This window comes from Ahaetulla prasina, chromosome 16, assembly GCF_028640845.1.
Source record: "Ahaetulla prasina isolate Xishuangbanna chromosome 16, ASM2864084v1, whole genome shotgun sequence".
Classification (NCBI taxonomy): Eukaryota; Metazoa; Chordata; class Lepidosauria; order Squamata; family Colubridae; genus Ahaetulla; species Ahaetulla prasina.
The window spans coordinates 1,823,554-1,838,081 of record NC_080554.1 but is presented as its reverse complement, the minus strand read 5'-3'; the positions used below and the strand labels follow the sequence as shown (position 1 = coordinate 1,838,081).

At 48.6% G+C, this 14,528-nt stretch overlaps 1 protein-coding gene across 2 annotated transcripts in view; it reads right to left on the bottom strand.

The window, feature by feature from the left end:
- The window catches only part of FUBP3 (far upstream element binding protein 3), a 47,407-nt gene that overhangs the window by 13,088 nt on the left and 19,791 nt on the right, over positions 1-14,528 (bottom strand). For both annotated transcript variants that reach the window (XM_058159290.1, XM_058159291.1), the window contains exons 6-12: positions 13,018-13,089; positions 12,251-12,308; positions 5,347-5,509; positions 4,042-4,140; positions 2,445-2,546; positions 1,128-1,230; positions 250-350 (exon numbers count right to left, since the gene is read on the bottom strand). In XM_058159290.1, the coding sequence (XP_058015273.1) occupies positions 250-350; positions 1,128-1,230; positions 2,445-2,546; positions 4,042-4,140; positions 5,347-5,509; positions 12,251-12,308; positions 13,018-13,089 (698 nt within the window). The remainder of the gene's footprint in view (positions 1-249; positions 351-1,127; positions 1,231-2,444; positions 2,547-4,041; positions 4,141-5,346; positions 5,510-12,250; positions 12,309-13,017; positions 13,090-14,528) is intronic.

The window sequence follows — 14,528 nt, the reverse complement described above, 5'->3', positions numbered from 1 at the left end:
AGCAAAAACAAAATTGGCTTCCAAAACACTTGGGCTACCAAAGGCGCCCCCGACAAGCTGGCCACGCCAATCCTGACCACGCCCACCCTGCCCCCCAGCCCAAGGTCAAACACAACCCTGATGCGGCCCTCAATGAATTTGAGTTTGACACCTCTGGTATTGTGTCTCCTGCCCGAGCAAGGGGTCCCTTCCGAGGGAATTCTGTTAATTCGGGTCTCTCTGAACTTGCCGGCGCTCAGCCTGACTCACCTGTGCCGTGAGGATGAGCTCGGTGATAATGTGACCTGCGTGCTGGCATCGGTCGGGGAGGCCCATGACCTGCGCGATTCTTTCTGGGCTAATACCGTCATCTGGGGAACAAAGCAAGGGGAAAAGCCCAGTGAAACAACAACAGAAGGAAGGCAGAGAGACAGAATCCTGAAAAAAGATTATCTACAGCAGGGTCCAAACTTGGCCGCTTTTAAGACTTGTAAACGACATCCCCCCCAGGAACACCATCCCAGAATTCCTCAGCCACCCACCCAGGAAACACGGTCATTGGCCAGGTTTTCCAGTGCCGTCGTAACCTCCAACTAAAGGGACTGTTGTAATTCCAGGACTACCTGTCCATCGGACAGATATGGCTTTTAGTGGCATCCCGCCTGCAGATTCTTGCCGTGTTCTTATAAAGGCGTTAAATAAATTAAGGATGTGCAAAATCCCACTAATTTCATTGTTTGCAATGTTTCGCCTTTGCGTTAATAACCACCCTGGTTAAATTGCCAGCTTTCTAAAGTTCAGCTGTTTATTTTAAGCAGGCTGCACATAGTTACACAACAAAAGATATCCAGGATGATCCACCGAAAAGCACACAAGAGAAAAAGGGGTTTGCTTAACAACTGCCCAAAAAGAAGTGGTAAAAATTGGGGGAGGTCATGTGATTATTTCCCCTTTATGATTGTCATGTTGAGGACTGAATTGGGTTTAGTAATCTCTACTTGGTGATTACTGGTCTAGAAAAGTAGTCCCCAATCTCTTGGGTACCAGGGACCAGGCGGGTAGGAGGCGGGTAGGGGGGCAAAGGTTGGGGACCCCTGATCTACAGCTGCTCACCGGAAACTTGGGTCAGACCTCCGAAAGAAACAAACCTGGTTTAAACTGAATCCTAACCCCAGCGTCGTTCTGAATTTTCTTGATCATTTCGCCGTTTCTTCCTATTACGATCCCCACGGCGAATCTGGGCACAGAGACCTGCGGAAAGGAAGGGGATTCGCGTGAGGAGAAGGCTTTGGACACGAACCGTCACTCCAACTGAACCGAGTCCCAAGCATCAAGGTGGGGGTTTCGTCTCATGCATTCAGTGCTGGATGAGGTGGTCACGTTTTCATCCCTCGTTGCAGTTCGCATGGAGACCGAGGAAAGGGAGCTAAACACGGGTTTACGGCCACAGAGGCGAAGTTTTTAGAACTGGGTTTAGGAACGGCCATGTCATGTCCCACTCCTCCTCTGACAGCCGGGTCTGGGAAGTCTGTATCAAGCGTGGCCATGAAGCCTCTGCAGCTTTGCCAAATTCCTGTCAGAGTTCTCAGGGCAGGCAGGAATCCAAGGTGTGACTTCAGCAACCAGATGAGACTTTGCCTGACTCAAAAGAATGCCAGAAAGCAGATCCTTTATATAGGCCATGGGGTGTGGCTCCATGACTCAGCACTTATCCAGGCCTGCCCCTCCCTTCCTTTTGCTGATGTCGCCTCTCCATTCTCCGGAAGCGAGGATCTGTCCACTTTTCGTCCTCCTGCTCAGCTGCCGGTAATTCTAGCTCATGGCTGGCTTCGTGTTCACACGCTGTAGGGAGGTTTGTTTGCTCAGTCTGTCCAGGCATGGTGCCAGGGCTGGAGGCATGCCAGGCCATTCTTCTTCACTATCAGTCTCTGACTCAGATAGCAGGAGATGGGAGGGGCCCGGCTGAGGAGAGGAGGGCGGGCGAGGCACAACAGGCCATTTGTTTGGAATGGAATAGGCGGATGGACTAGAAGATAACCCACCCCCCCACACACCAAGGTCCCTTTCAACTCTGTTATTTGGAGATACAGGTGACAACAATTAACCAGTGGAACGACTTGCCACCAGAAGTTGTGGGCGCTCCATCACTGGAGGTTTTTAAGAAGAGCCTGGACAGCCATTTGTCCATAATGGTCTAGGGTCTCCCGCTTGAGTAGCGGGTTGGACTAGAACAGGGGTCTCCAACCCTGGCAACTTTAAGTCTGGCGGACTTCAACTCCCAGAAAGATTGAAGTCCTCCAGGCTTAAAGTTGCCACGGTAGAAGACCTCCAAGATCCCATCAGACCCTGTTATTCTATGTCCTGAAATGTGTTTAATACAGCCAAAAGGAATGAAAACAAACAATACTCAAATTTTCCTGGCGTTACATTCTGCCAAGCAAGAAAGGCATGGCAAGTTCGCATACCTCTATGCTTCCTCCCATTCTGGATGTAAAATCGTTGCGTACTCCCCGAAAGTCGGCCTGATCTTTCTCTCGGATAATCTCCAATACCATCTCTCGGGCTTGCTAGAGGATTCCGAAGGGAGAAAAGAGATCCGTGTTAATGGATGGAGGAAGGGGGGGGGGACACACCTGTATTTGGGTTTCCCAGGACGAAGGCCTGGAAACCAGGAAAGGCTCTTCAGCGCTACAATTCACGGCCTCCCGCTCTCTAGCCTGGTGCTTTAACCAAATCGGCTCCTGAATTGCTAGGATTTGAATAAAAGCTTGGAAAAATAGGGAGTCTGTGGGAATGCATGGCTTGATCCATATCTTAACAGAGAGATTCTTAATTTGACTTCTATGTGCAGTGGGCTCAGACGCTGACCTTGTCGATCGAAAGATCGGCAGTTCAGCGGTTCGAATCCCTAGTGCTGTGTAACAGGGTGAGCTCCCGTTCCTTGTCCCAGCTTCTGCCAACCTAGCAGTTCGAAAGCACTTTAAAAAATGCAAGTAGAAAAATAGGGACCACCTTTTGTGGGAAGGAAACAGTGTTCCGTGCGCCTTTGGCATTGAGTCATGCCGGCCACATGACCCCCGAGACATCTTCGGACAGCGCTGGCTCTTCGGTTTGGAAACGGAGATGAGCACCGCCCCCTAGAGTCGGGAACGACTAGCACGTATGTGCGAGAGGAACCTTTATCTTTACCTTATGGTTTCTTCACTCCCAAATCCTGCCCATTCTGGAGTGTGTGTGTGTGTGTATGTTTTAGGCCACCCAGCTTGCTTTCTACTGTATTATATTTCAGCCTGGACTATGGATCTCTCCCCCACTGCACAGCTTTGCATGGCTTTTTGCTCTCTCTCTTTTTTTTTTAGACTCTCAATTTGGAGAGAAGGCAGATAGCTATTAATGTAAAAAAGGTAAAAGAAAGAAAAGGGAGGCGGAAAAAAACACAGCAGAAAAATAATCTCAAGCTAACACACAGGGCCTCTGGTGGCTCAGACTGCTAAGACAGTCTGTTATTAACAGCAGCTGCTTGCAATTACTGCAGGTTCAAGTCCCCACCAGGCCCAAGGTTGACTCAGCCTTCCATCCTTTATAAGGTAGGTAAAATGAGGACCCAGATTGTTGGGGGCAATAAGTTGACTTTGTATATAAATATACAAATAGGATGAAGACTATTGCTAACGTAGTGTAAGCCGTCCTGAGTCTTCGGAGAAGGGCGGGATATAAATGCAAATAAATAAAAAAACCACAAACACACACAAACCAGAGGTGGTATTCAACAGATTCTGGAGAACCGGTAGCGGAAATTTTGAATAGTTCGGAGAACCGGCAGATGCTACCTATGGCTAGCCCCAGAGTGGGGGGGGGGGGAATGGAGAGTTTGCAGTATCCTTCCCCTGCCACGCCCACCAAGCCACGCCCACAGAACCGGTAGTTAAAAAAAAAATTGAATCCCACCACTGACACCCCCCCCCCCTCTTTCTCTGGGCTATTATTCCAGATCCTCAGCCAACCAACTTTTATTTTTTTTTTTTAATCAGCACGATTGCCGAAATCCTTTCCGATACGCACCTGTACTTTAAAAGCGTCTCCCGTAATCCGAAGAGGTTTATCTGCTCCGGTCGGTAAAGGGCCATCTTGGATCATGATCATTTTCACGCCGGTTCGTTCCTACATATGCGTCGCACAAATAAAAGGATACGAGGGGTGGGGAGAGAGAGAGAGAGAAAGAACTACAAAAATAAATAAAATGCCAAAATAAAAGAGAACCCCAGCCCACCTGCAAAACCTGCTTGAAAGCTGTGAAAATAAAGACCAGGGGAGCAGGAGTGGAGGACTGCAAGGGAAGTGAGAAGAGTGCCAGAGAGTCCTCGACTTATGTCGGTTCATTTAATGACCGAAGTTACGACGGCACTGAAAAAGGGAAATATGTTTTTTCCCCCATACTTACGACCACTGCAGCATCCCCAAGGGTTGCGTGTTTTATATCCTTGACAACCGACTCACACTTATGACAGTTGCGAGCCCCTTTTGCGACCTTCTGACAAGCCAAATCAATGGGGCAGCCGGATAAGCGTTTTAACAACCGGGCGGCTGATTTAACAACTGTCGTGATTCGCTTAAGAAATGTGGTGACAAGGAAAGTTGTAAAATGGAGCAGAACTCACTTCATATAATTTCTCACTTGGCAGCCGTAACTTATGGGCTCAGTTGTGGTCGTAAGTCGAGAACTAACTGTACGGGAAAGGAGGCAGACGGGGCTAGATCAGTGGAGAAATGTAAAATTTGTTATTACCAGTTCTGTGGGCGTGGCTTGGTGGGGGGGGGTAATGTGACTGGGTGGGCCTGGCCAACTTTTTTTTTTTTAAACTTTTAAAAGCATTTTTTCCTATAACTTCTTCGGCCGAAGAGGTTGTAAAAAAATGCTTTTAAAAGACGATCCCAGCTGAGGCTTTTGTTTTCTTTTAAAAGCATTTTTTTTTTGCCTTTAAAAGAGAAAAAAAAAATAGCCTCTGACGATCGGGCAACTCAGCTGGGATTGTCAGAGCCTTTTAAAAGCATTGTTTTTTACCACCTCTTCGGCTGGAGAGGTTGTAGAAAAAATGCTTTTAAAAGGCTCCTCTGACGATCCCAGCTGAGCCACACGATCATCAGACAATTTGTCAACTGGCTCCTATTTAGGACGGTTGCTGCGATTCACTTAAACAAAGCGTGGCGAGAAAGGCCATAAAACGGGGTGGGAATTCACCTAACGACCGTCTTTTGGGCTCCACGGAGGCCGTAGCTCAAGGACTGTCCCTGTCCCTGTGACCAAACCCCTTGACACAGCAGGTGGATGGAGAGAGAACGGGAGGCGGGAGGCGACGCTGTACGCACCTGCAATTGTTTTATCGTTTCACCGCCTTTCCCGATCACCAGACCCACTTTGGAGGCCGGGATGAGGATTTCCTGCACGGTGTTGTTGCCCTCCACGTCGTTGTGAAAGCCGGGTCCATTCCTACAACGATCTACGATGTGGCCCAGGAGTCGTTTCGCTTGTCTTTGGGAGTCGGGGGGGGAGGGAGGGGAGGAGGGGGGGAACGACGGACATAAAGAGAGACAAAGGGAAGGAAGGAAGAGGGGGAAAAAAAGAAAGAAAGAACAAATAGGGTCAAGGAAACCGGCTAGCCAATGGCACCCACTTCCCAACTTGTCTGGGTCTAAAGCAGGGGTCTCCAACCTCGGCAACTTTAAGCCTGGCGGACTTCAACTCCCAGAATCCCCCAGCCAGCAAAGTTGGCTGGGGGATTCTGGGAGTTGAAGTCCGCCAGTTGCCGAGGTTGGAGACCCCTGGTCTAAAGGGGAGCACAGGGTGTTTCTTTTGGTGGGGAGAAAAAAAAGACAAGAAAGAGAAATGGAAGTTCAGGCAGCCCTCAACTTATAAAAGCTCCTTTAGCGGCCGTTCAGTTACAAAAAAAGGGAGAGTTTTTCACACTTACGACCGTCGCAGCGTCCCCGTGGTCACATGATCAAAATCCAGACACTTGGCAACCGAATTCACGTTTTGTGACGGTTGCAGTGTCCCCCTGGGGGGGGGAGGGGGTTTCACGCGTGTGTCTCCTTTTGCGACCATCTGACAAGTCGATGGGGAGGCCGGATTTACTTAACAACCGTGGCCAGAAAGGTCGTGACATGGGGCGTTAAGTAACTCCCTTAACAAATGTCTCGCTTAGCAGCAGAAATGACGCTGGGCTCAGTGGGTGGTCGCAAGTCGAGGACTACCCTGTAACTTGGATACTGGATTTTGGATGTGAAACACCGCTTCCGTGTTGGGTGTTGGTGTCGCGGGTGACACGTGTTAAACCAACTGTTAAAAAATTCTGGTCCTCATTGCTTGGAAAGTGGTTTTTCCCTCCACTCCACTCGAACCCCCCGCCCACCAAAAGAGAGATGAACTTTCTCTGGGTCACATTCACCCGCTAGAGGTGGGGAACCATGGCCTCTTTAGGACCTGTGGACTCCAACTCCCAGAATTCCTGAGCCAGCATGGCAACGATGGGCCCCTTAGGACCTGTGGACTCCAACTCCCAGGATTCCTGAGCCAGCATGGCAACGATGGGCCCCTTAGGACCTGTGGACTCCAACTCCCAGGATTCCTGAGCCAGCATGGCAACGATGGGCCCCTTAGGACCTGTGGACTCCAACTCCCAGGATTCCTGAGCCAGCATGGCAACGATGGGCCCCTTAGGACCTGTGGACTCCAACTCCCAGGATTCCTGAGCCAGCATGGCAACGATGGGCCCCTTAGGACCTGTGGACTCCAACTCCCAGGATTCCTGAGCCAGCATGGCAACGATGGGCCCCTTAGGACCTGTGGACTTCAACTCCCAGAATTCCTGCACCCCTGCTTGAGACGGGAGATTTACAACATGCCTTCAAAGCATTTAGAAAGGGGCAAACAATCCTCCGTCTAGGTTGGCTGGGCAACCCTGAGATATTCCAGCTTTGTACGAAGTTGAGAGACTCTTCTCCGCAGCCTGTGGAGCTGGCAAAGGACTCAGACAGGGATGAGGCCGAGGAAGAGCGTGGGCCAGTCCTGGAGGCTGGGGAAGGCCCGGATGAGGGCTCTGCATCAGAGCCAGAGGTGGGGCCAGGGCCATCGGGAAGTGATGTGCGGACTCCAGAGCCTCCAGAGGCTGACAGTAGTGAGGCAGAGGAACAAGAGGAGCCTGTTCCTAATGCACACATGAGAAGAGCTGCCAGAAGGCAAGAGCAGCTCAAGCAAAGAGGATGACTCGGGAGTAGGGCCAAGAGATGATTGGCCCCTCCCATAAGGCTTAAAAGAGCAGCAACAGCGTTTGGGCTCTTTGCCGGAAAACAACGTTGATAGCTTCGTCTTGTTGCATTTATTTTGTATCGGTGTCTTCTGAACTTTTGCCAAGAAAGGCCTTTGGCAGTTTGCCTAATTGGACCAAGGTTGGCGATAGGACTGAGGAATTTGTGTTGGGAGGAATTTAGTTGAACTACGCTGGGAATGAAGTAATTCTCAGCTGTTCGAATAAGGTTTGTTTGTTTTTACACTGACCAAGTTTCCTACTACCTACTTGGGCCTGGGTCACAACGGTAAGTCACAAAATCAGACAACCACCTCTTGTGGTCTCGGTTAGTCCCTGGGGGCTCAGGACAGAAGACGCCACGGATGCTGAGTGTCTTCACCACCATCCTCACACCCTCCAGTTCTATGGAGTCGCAACCACTGTGATGGCTGGAAGTCCTGGCGACATCAGTTGTCCAACCGGCAAGCTATTGAGGATACAGCACCTCAACAAGCCAACTTTTGGAGGGCCCTCAGTGCTCTCGAGCTTGGCTGCTTTCTTGCAGACGTTTCATGAACCCAGCTATATAACATCATCAGTGCTAGAAGGGAGCGCTCTTATTTATTTATTATTTATTTATTTTATCACATTTATATACCGCCCTATCTCCCTAGGGACTCAGGGCGGTTCACAGGCGAGTAAAAATACATATAAATACAGACTAAAATACAATTAAAAAACTTATTCTACATAGCTGAATTATTAAAAAACAATATAAATAATAAAACCCTTTAAAAACCAGTATAAATTTAAAATCTAATCCAATCCTGCGCAGATGAATAAGTGTGTTTTAAGCTCGCGACGGAAGGCTCTAAGCTCTTCTGCTTAGTGCTACCTTTTAGCGGTGATGATGTTACCTAGTTGGATCACGAAACATCTGCAAGAAAGCCACCAAGCTCAGAGAACAACCAAGGACCCCACCAATCAAACCTGAGCTACAAATATTCCCCTCTATCGGAGTCATCTTTTTCCTGCCGATTTGGGTGAATAATGGCCAAAGCAAATAAAACCCACTCACTGGGATGCGAAGAAAGTTTTAAACAGACACCCTGTTTCCCCGAAAATAAGACCTCCCCTGATAATAAGCCCAATCGGGCTTTTGAGCGCATGCGCTAAAATAAGCCTCCCCCTGAAAATATTTAAACGCACAGCTGGAAATCAGGTAAGACGGCAAGAGGAGCCCCATCTTGCTCCACGCGCCCCAAAATAAGAAGATCTCCCCGAAAATAAGGCCAAGCGCTTATTTCGGGGTTCAGGAAAATATAAGACAGGGTTTTATTTTCGGGAATTCAAATGCATGCACGCACCCGCCCCAGTCTTCAGATCATGCAGCTTTGAATGAAAAAATAAAATAAAAACCACAATCCATTTATCAGAAGGTGAACTCAGAGTTGAGGAGAACCAGGGCTGGGCTGCTGGGGATTCGCAGGAATTCGGGAGAACCTCTAGGTAAGATTCTGTGCAGTTCTGTGCAGTTCTGTGCAGACCTCCCAGAAGTCCCCACGTGGCCCGTTTTGGATGCAGGTAAGTGTAGGGGGCGCGCGGAGGCTTGGGGAGAGCGAAAAACAGGCCTCCAGAGGACCTCAGAGCCTGGGGAGGCCGTTTTTGCCCTCCCGGAGGCTCGAGTAAAGCCTCCGGAGCCCAGGGAGGGCAAAAACACACAGCAACCGGGCAGAGAACCCCTTGCTAAAATTTTCGAAGCCCACCCCCGATGAGAACCCACTCCGAGAACAGTAAAAGCAGCCAGGGCAGAACCTCCAACCAAAGACAGCACCAAGTTATTGTATTTATGGTGTGCCTTGGTATGTACAGATTTCCCCACTCTGAGGTCGAACTTCAAAACAAAAACAAAAAATGGAACCAGAGCAATGTCAATTGAAAGAAAGAAAGAGAAAGAAAGAAAAGAAAAGAAAGAAAGAAAGAAAGAAAGAAAGAAAGAAAGAAAGAAAGAAAGAAAGAACGAACCCCTACTTTTCAAAATGTCCAGGGTTTATTTCCTTTAACATTTGTTAATCACCCCAATGTAATTCTTTGAATTTTTTTTTTTTAAAAAAAGATTCCCACAGATGGATTTGGAAAAAACCCACCTACCCAAAGGCTTGGGGGGTGGAGAGAGCAGCTCCATATTGTTAAGTGGCGGTTCCAGCAGGAAGAGCTCCTTGGGAGAAGGTAAACTCAGCTCCTGAGAAGGGGGAGGGAGGAAATACTGTCCCTAAAGTTTCTATAGGGGGTGAGAGAGAGCGCAGCAGAAATCCCACCCTACCCACCCACCCACCCCGCCCCTCCCCTGCTGGGCTGCCAAGCGGAAGGGTGTAGGGGAAGGGCAGGAGGAAGGGCAGCCGCAACTATTCAAGCGGGTCATGGGTCTGTGGTTCGTCCCCCTCCCCAAACGAGTGGTCGGGGTGGGTGGGTGGGTGGAAAAAAACTGATTGGCATGCATCGGTCAAACACACAAAAAAAGGTTTGGGATGAAGGAGAAATGGCCGGATCACTTCTGCTGCTCCTGCTGGCTTTCAATAGACTCCCCTTCCTTCAACAGGAAGGAAGGAAGGAGTTGAGGGCCCTCAAGGGTGGAAGCCCACCCCATTTTAATCTCCGATGGGCCATCAGGTTGGGAAGGGTCCCCTTGCCCACCATCATCTCTGGTGGCTTCTGGGGCTTCCTACAAGGCCCACTTGCCTGTAAGCGGCTCTTAATCACGGTCTCTCCGACGGGGCTTGGTGCGCCGTGATTAATTTTAATTTTTTTTCACAAAAGGGACAGAGAAATCATGAAACGATTGGGAGGGAAAGGACTTAACGCTCCCCTTCGGCGACCTTATTCCTTCGAGGGCACCAAAGGAAAGATCATCTCGTGGGGGAGCCTGAAACTAAGCTCCATCTTCGTGAGAACTACGTCGTTCTCCCTGAACCCGTATCCTACAAAGAACTAGTGCAGTGATGGCTAACCCTTTGGCCGTCGCGGGCCAAAAGTGGGAGGAGCCGCGGGGAGAGGGGGATCGTTTGTGTGCATCCCCAGACCCATAATTCAATGGCCCCCGCCATGACCCCCTATGCATGTGCGCGTGACACCCCCCCCACTATGCTCCCCCCGCTTTTGGCACGCGACGGCAAAAAGGTTACCGGTGGGCCCCGTTTTTTGCCCTCCCCATGTTCCAGAGACTTTCTTGGAGCCTGGGGAGGGCAAAAATGGCCTCCCACACCCCTTGAGGCCCTCTGGAGGCTGGAAACGGCTCATTTGCCAACTTCCGGTGGGCCCGGAAGGCCCAAAAATTAGCTGGCTGGCGCACGCATGCGCGCTGGAGCTGAGCTAGGGCAACGTTTGCGTGCCAAGAGATATGGCTCTGCATTCCACCTGTGGCACGCGCGCTACATAGGCACGCCAATACAAATCTAGCGCAAAGGATTGAGGGCTAATGGAAGAGGTGGAAGGGAGGGACTGGGGGCAATTTTTAAAAATAGGTGGGAGTTAGAACAGGACTTTCTCTCAAAAGCCCCCCTTCCCACCCCTGGAGATAGTCTTCAAACAACTAAACCAGGGCTGGTAAAAATTGATTTTTATTTTTTTTTAGAGGAAGGGAGGAACAGATTTATTCTCCAGGCGTTCTACGTGGCTCAAATATTCCCTGCGATAAAAAAAAAACAAAAAACCAGTCAATTATCCTTGTGGCCTACTTTTGCAAATCTGATGGCTTGGAGGGATTAAACCTTTTTTCAGTTCTTAGCATCAAACACCCTCGGCACAAAGCTCAGGGATACACTATATATATATATATATATATATATATATACTGTATATATATATATGTAGGTCTTTGGTTTTTCGCGGGTTTCCTCCCTCATAAAATTGGAAGTGTCTTGGCGACGTTTCGACGAAGTCTCACTCGTCATCTCCAGGCTTCAGCTTCTCCCAGAAGCACGAAGCTGAAGCCTGAAGATGACGAATGAGACTTCGTCAAACGCCGCCAAGACACTTCCAATTTTACGAGGAGAAACCCAATAACCAAAGACCTACATATATATATATAATATACTGTATATATATATATATTTCTCCGTGTAAAATTGGAAGTGTCTTGGCGACGTTTCGACGAAGTCTCACTCGTCATCTTCAGGCTTCAGCTTCGTGCTTCTGGGAGCAATGTGTGATCGCAGCTGTGAACAGACATTGTGAACAGACAAACAACTGCGATCACACATTGCTCCCAGAAGCACGCTGAAGCCTGAAGATGACGAATGAGACTTAAACGCCGCCAAGACACTTCCAATTTTACGAGGAGAAACCCAATAACCAAAGACCTACATATATATATATAATATACTGTATATATATATATATATATATAATATACTGTATATAGGTCTTTGGTTGTTCGGGTTTTCTCCCGTGTAAAATTGGAAGTGTCTTGGCGACGTTTCGACGAAGTCTCATTCGTCATCTTCAGGCTTCAGCTTCGTGCTTCTGGGAGCAATGTGTGATCGCAGCTGTGAACAGACATTGTGAACAGACAAACAACTGCGATCACACATTGCTCCCAGAAGCACGAAGCTGAAGCCTGAAGATGACGAATGAGACTTCGTCGAAACGTCGCCAAGACACTTCCAATTTTACACGGGAGAAAACCCGAACAACCAAAGACCTATATACAAACACCCGTGAAAACCTCAGAAAACAAATATACTGTATATATATATATATCTAAAACCGCACTAAGAGAAAACTCTTGATGGGCATAACGGCTCTGGCTGTTAAGAACAAGTTTGGAAGCCCGGCAAGCAAGCCGTGGCTTGTTTCAAGGCGGCGCGGAGAAAAGTAAAAAGAGATTCAGGGAAGAACCAAAAAAGAAGAAAGGAGAGAGGACAGAGGTGAGGGGTGGGGGGAGGAGGTTTGAAAAGAAATCACAGGTACTGGCTTTAAACGCTTACTCGATGCTCTCTGGGGATCCGGTCAGCATGCAAGGCCGTTCTGCCATCCCACCGCTGTCTGCCAAGATAATAAGGGGAGGGGGGGAAAACCGTCAACAGATTCTGTCCATCCCGTTTCCTGTGACCTCTAGACAAGACTGATGGTAATCCATAGAGTCATAGGGCTGGAAGGGACCTTGGAGGTCTCCTAGTCCAACCCCCTGCAGACAAATGGCTGTCCAATCTCTTCTTGAAAACCTCCAGTGACGGAGCACCCACAACTTCTGGTGGCAAGTCGTTCCACTGATTAATTGTTCTCACGGTCAGGAAATTTCTCCTTCGTTCTAAGCTCGATTTCTCTTTAACAAGCTTTCAAGCGAAAGGACCCCCGCTTTTGTAACTTTATTTTGTAATAAATAAAATAAATAAATAAATAACTGCAGATTCAAATTATGTGGCCAAATTCAACGTTCGGGGCTTCCCCGATTAATATCCACTGCTTGCAAACCCATCTATGAGGCTAGAACCTGCGTGAACTGGTCAGTTAAAGAGTTCCACGAAAAGAATTGGAAGATTTTCTGAGCCAGAAGGTGCCGAGGTAAAAGAACGCCACGCTAAGCCACGGAACACGGTTTATCAACCCCAACCCATGGCTCCACACACTACAAACTCAACCGGGACCCACGCTATCATGCGGGGTGGTTTTCTCTAAATAAGGAAAGGGATTGGAGCAAAAAAAATAATAATAATCATATTACGGTGTACCCCGCTTCCCCAAAACTCCTTACCTGATGCTATCTGAATTTTGCACCCTGATTCTGCCTGAATCCGGGAGATTTGCTCACCGCCCCTGCCGATAACTGCAAAATAAAATTAAAAAAATAAAATAAAAATAGAACCATCATCAGGAGGTACTCTTAGAACAGAAGGCACAGAATGGAGGGCTGGAAGAGACCTCAAGAGGTCTTCTATCCAACCCCCTGCTCAAGGCAGGAGATCTTATACCGTCCCAGTCAAAAGGTTATCAAGCCTATTTCTGAAAGCCTCCAGTGTTGAGAGCACCCACAGCTTCTGGAGGCCAGTTGTTCCACTGGTTGATTGTTCTCACTGTCAGGAAATTTCTCCTTCGTTCTAGGTTGCTTCTCTCCTTGATTATTTTCCACCCGCTGCTTCTTGTCCTGCCCTCAGGGGCTTTGGAAAATAGCTTGACTCCCTCCTCTCTCTGACAGTATTGGAACATTGTGTTCTGACCTAGGCTTCTCAAGAGCATGAAGCAGACTCCTTGTCCTGACAAAAAACCCTTTTTATTAAGTTACTGCGAATTCCTCTCATTCACATCCAGCAAAGTCTTTCAAAGGAAAATTTACAGTCGCAGACCTTATCTGGCCTGGAGAGATGCCAGGCCGATGTCTTCAAAACCTGGCAAGGAGACTCTGAGAGTCACGAGCCAATTAAGCGAATTAAGGGCCTCTGTAGCTCAGACTGGTAAGACAGTCTGTTATTAACAGCAGCTGCTTGCAATTACTGCAGGTTCTAGTCCCACCAGGCCCAAGGTTGACTCAACCTTCCATCCTTTATAAGGTAGGTAAAATGAGGACCCAGATTGTTGGGGGAAATAAAAGTTGACTTTGTATATAATATACAAATGGATGAAGACTATTGCTTGACATAGTGTAAGCCACCCTAAGTCTTCGGAGAAGGGCGGGATATAAATGCAAATTAAAAAAAATGTTTGTCTCCTGCAAACTCCACTCCCTTTTCGCTCCTCTTTAGGGGCCATTCACCTTCCTCCTATGGCTTTACTCCTGAGTCGACCCTTGTTCCTTAGCTGTTCCCTTCTCCTGGCAGCTCTGTGCATGCACACACTGGGAACAGGCTCCAGCTGTTCTTCTGCCTCACTGATGTCCGACTCCGAAGGCAGCTGACAACTGTCAGACGGCCCTGGCCCCCTCTCTGCCTCTGACGCAGAGCCCTCGTCCGAGCCTTCCCCAGACTCCGGGACTGGCCCATGTTCCTCCCCAACCTCCTCACTGTCTGAGTCTGCCGCCAGGTCTGCTGGCAGGCCACAACACACTATCACATCACCCTTCATCTTTCTCTTCATTAGATTAGACATATTCAGTTCCCTCAACCATTCACTGTACGTGTCTCTGGAGAGTTTGAATTTTGATCAGGTGAACATGGGGGATACTGCAAGTATGAAAAAGTCAGTTTTTTCAGTGCCATTGCTAATGCCGAACGGTCACTAAATGAACTGTTCTAAGTCGAAGTCTACCTGTAGCAGATTTCTGCAACAGAC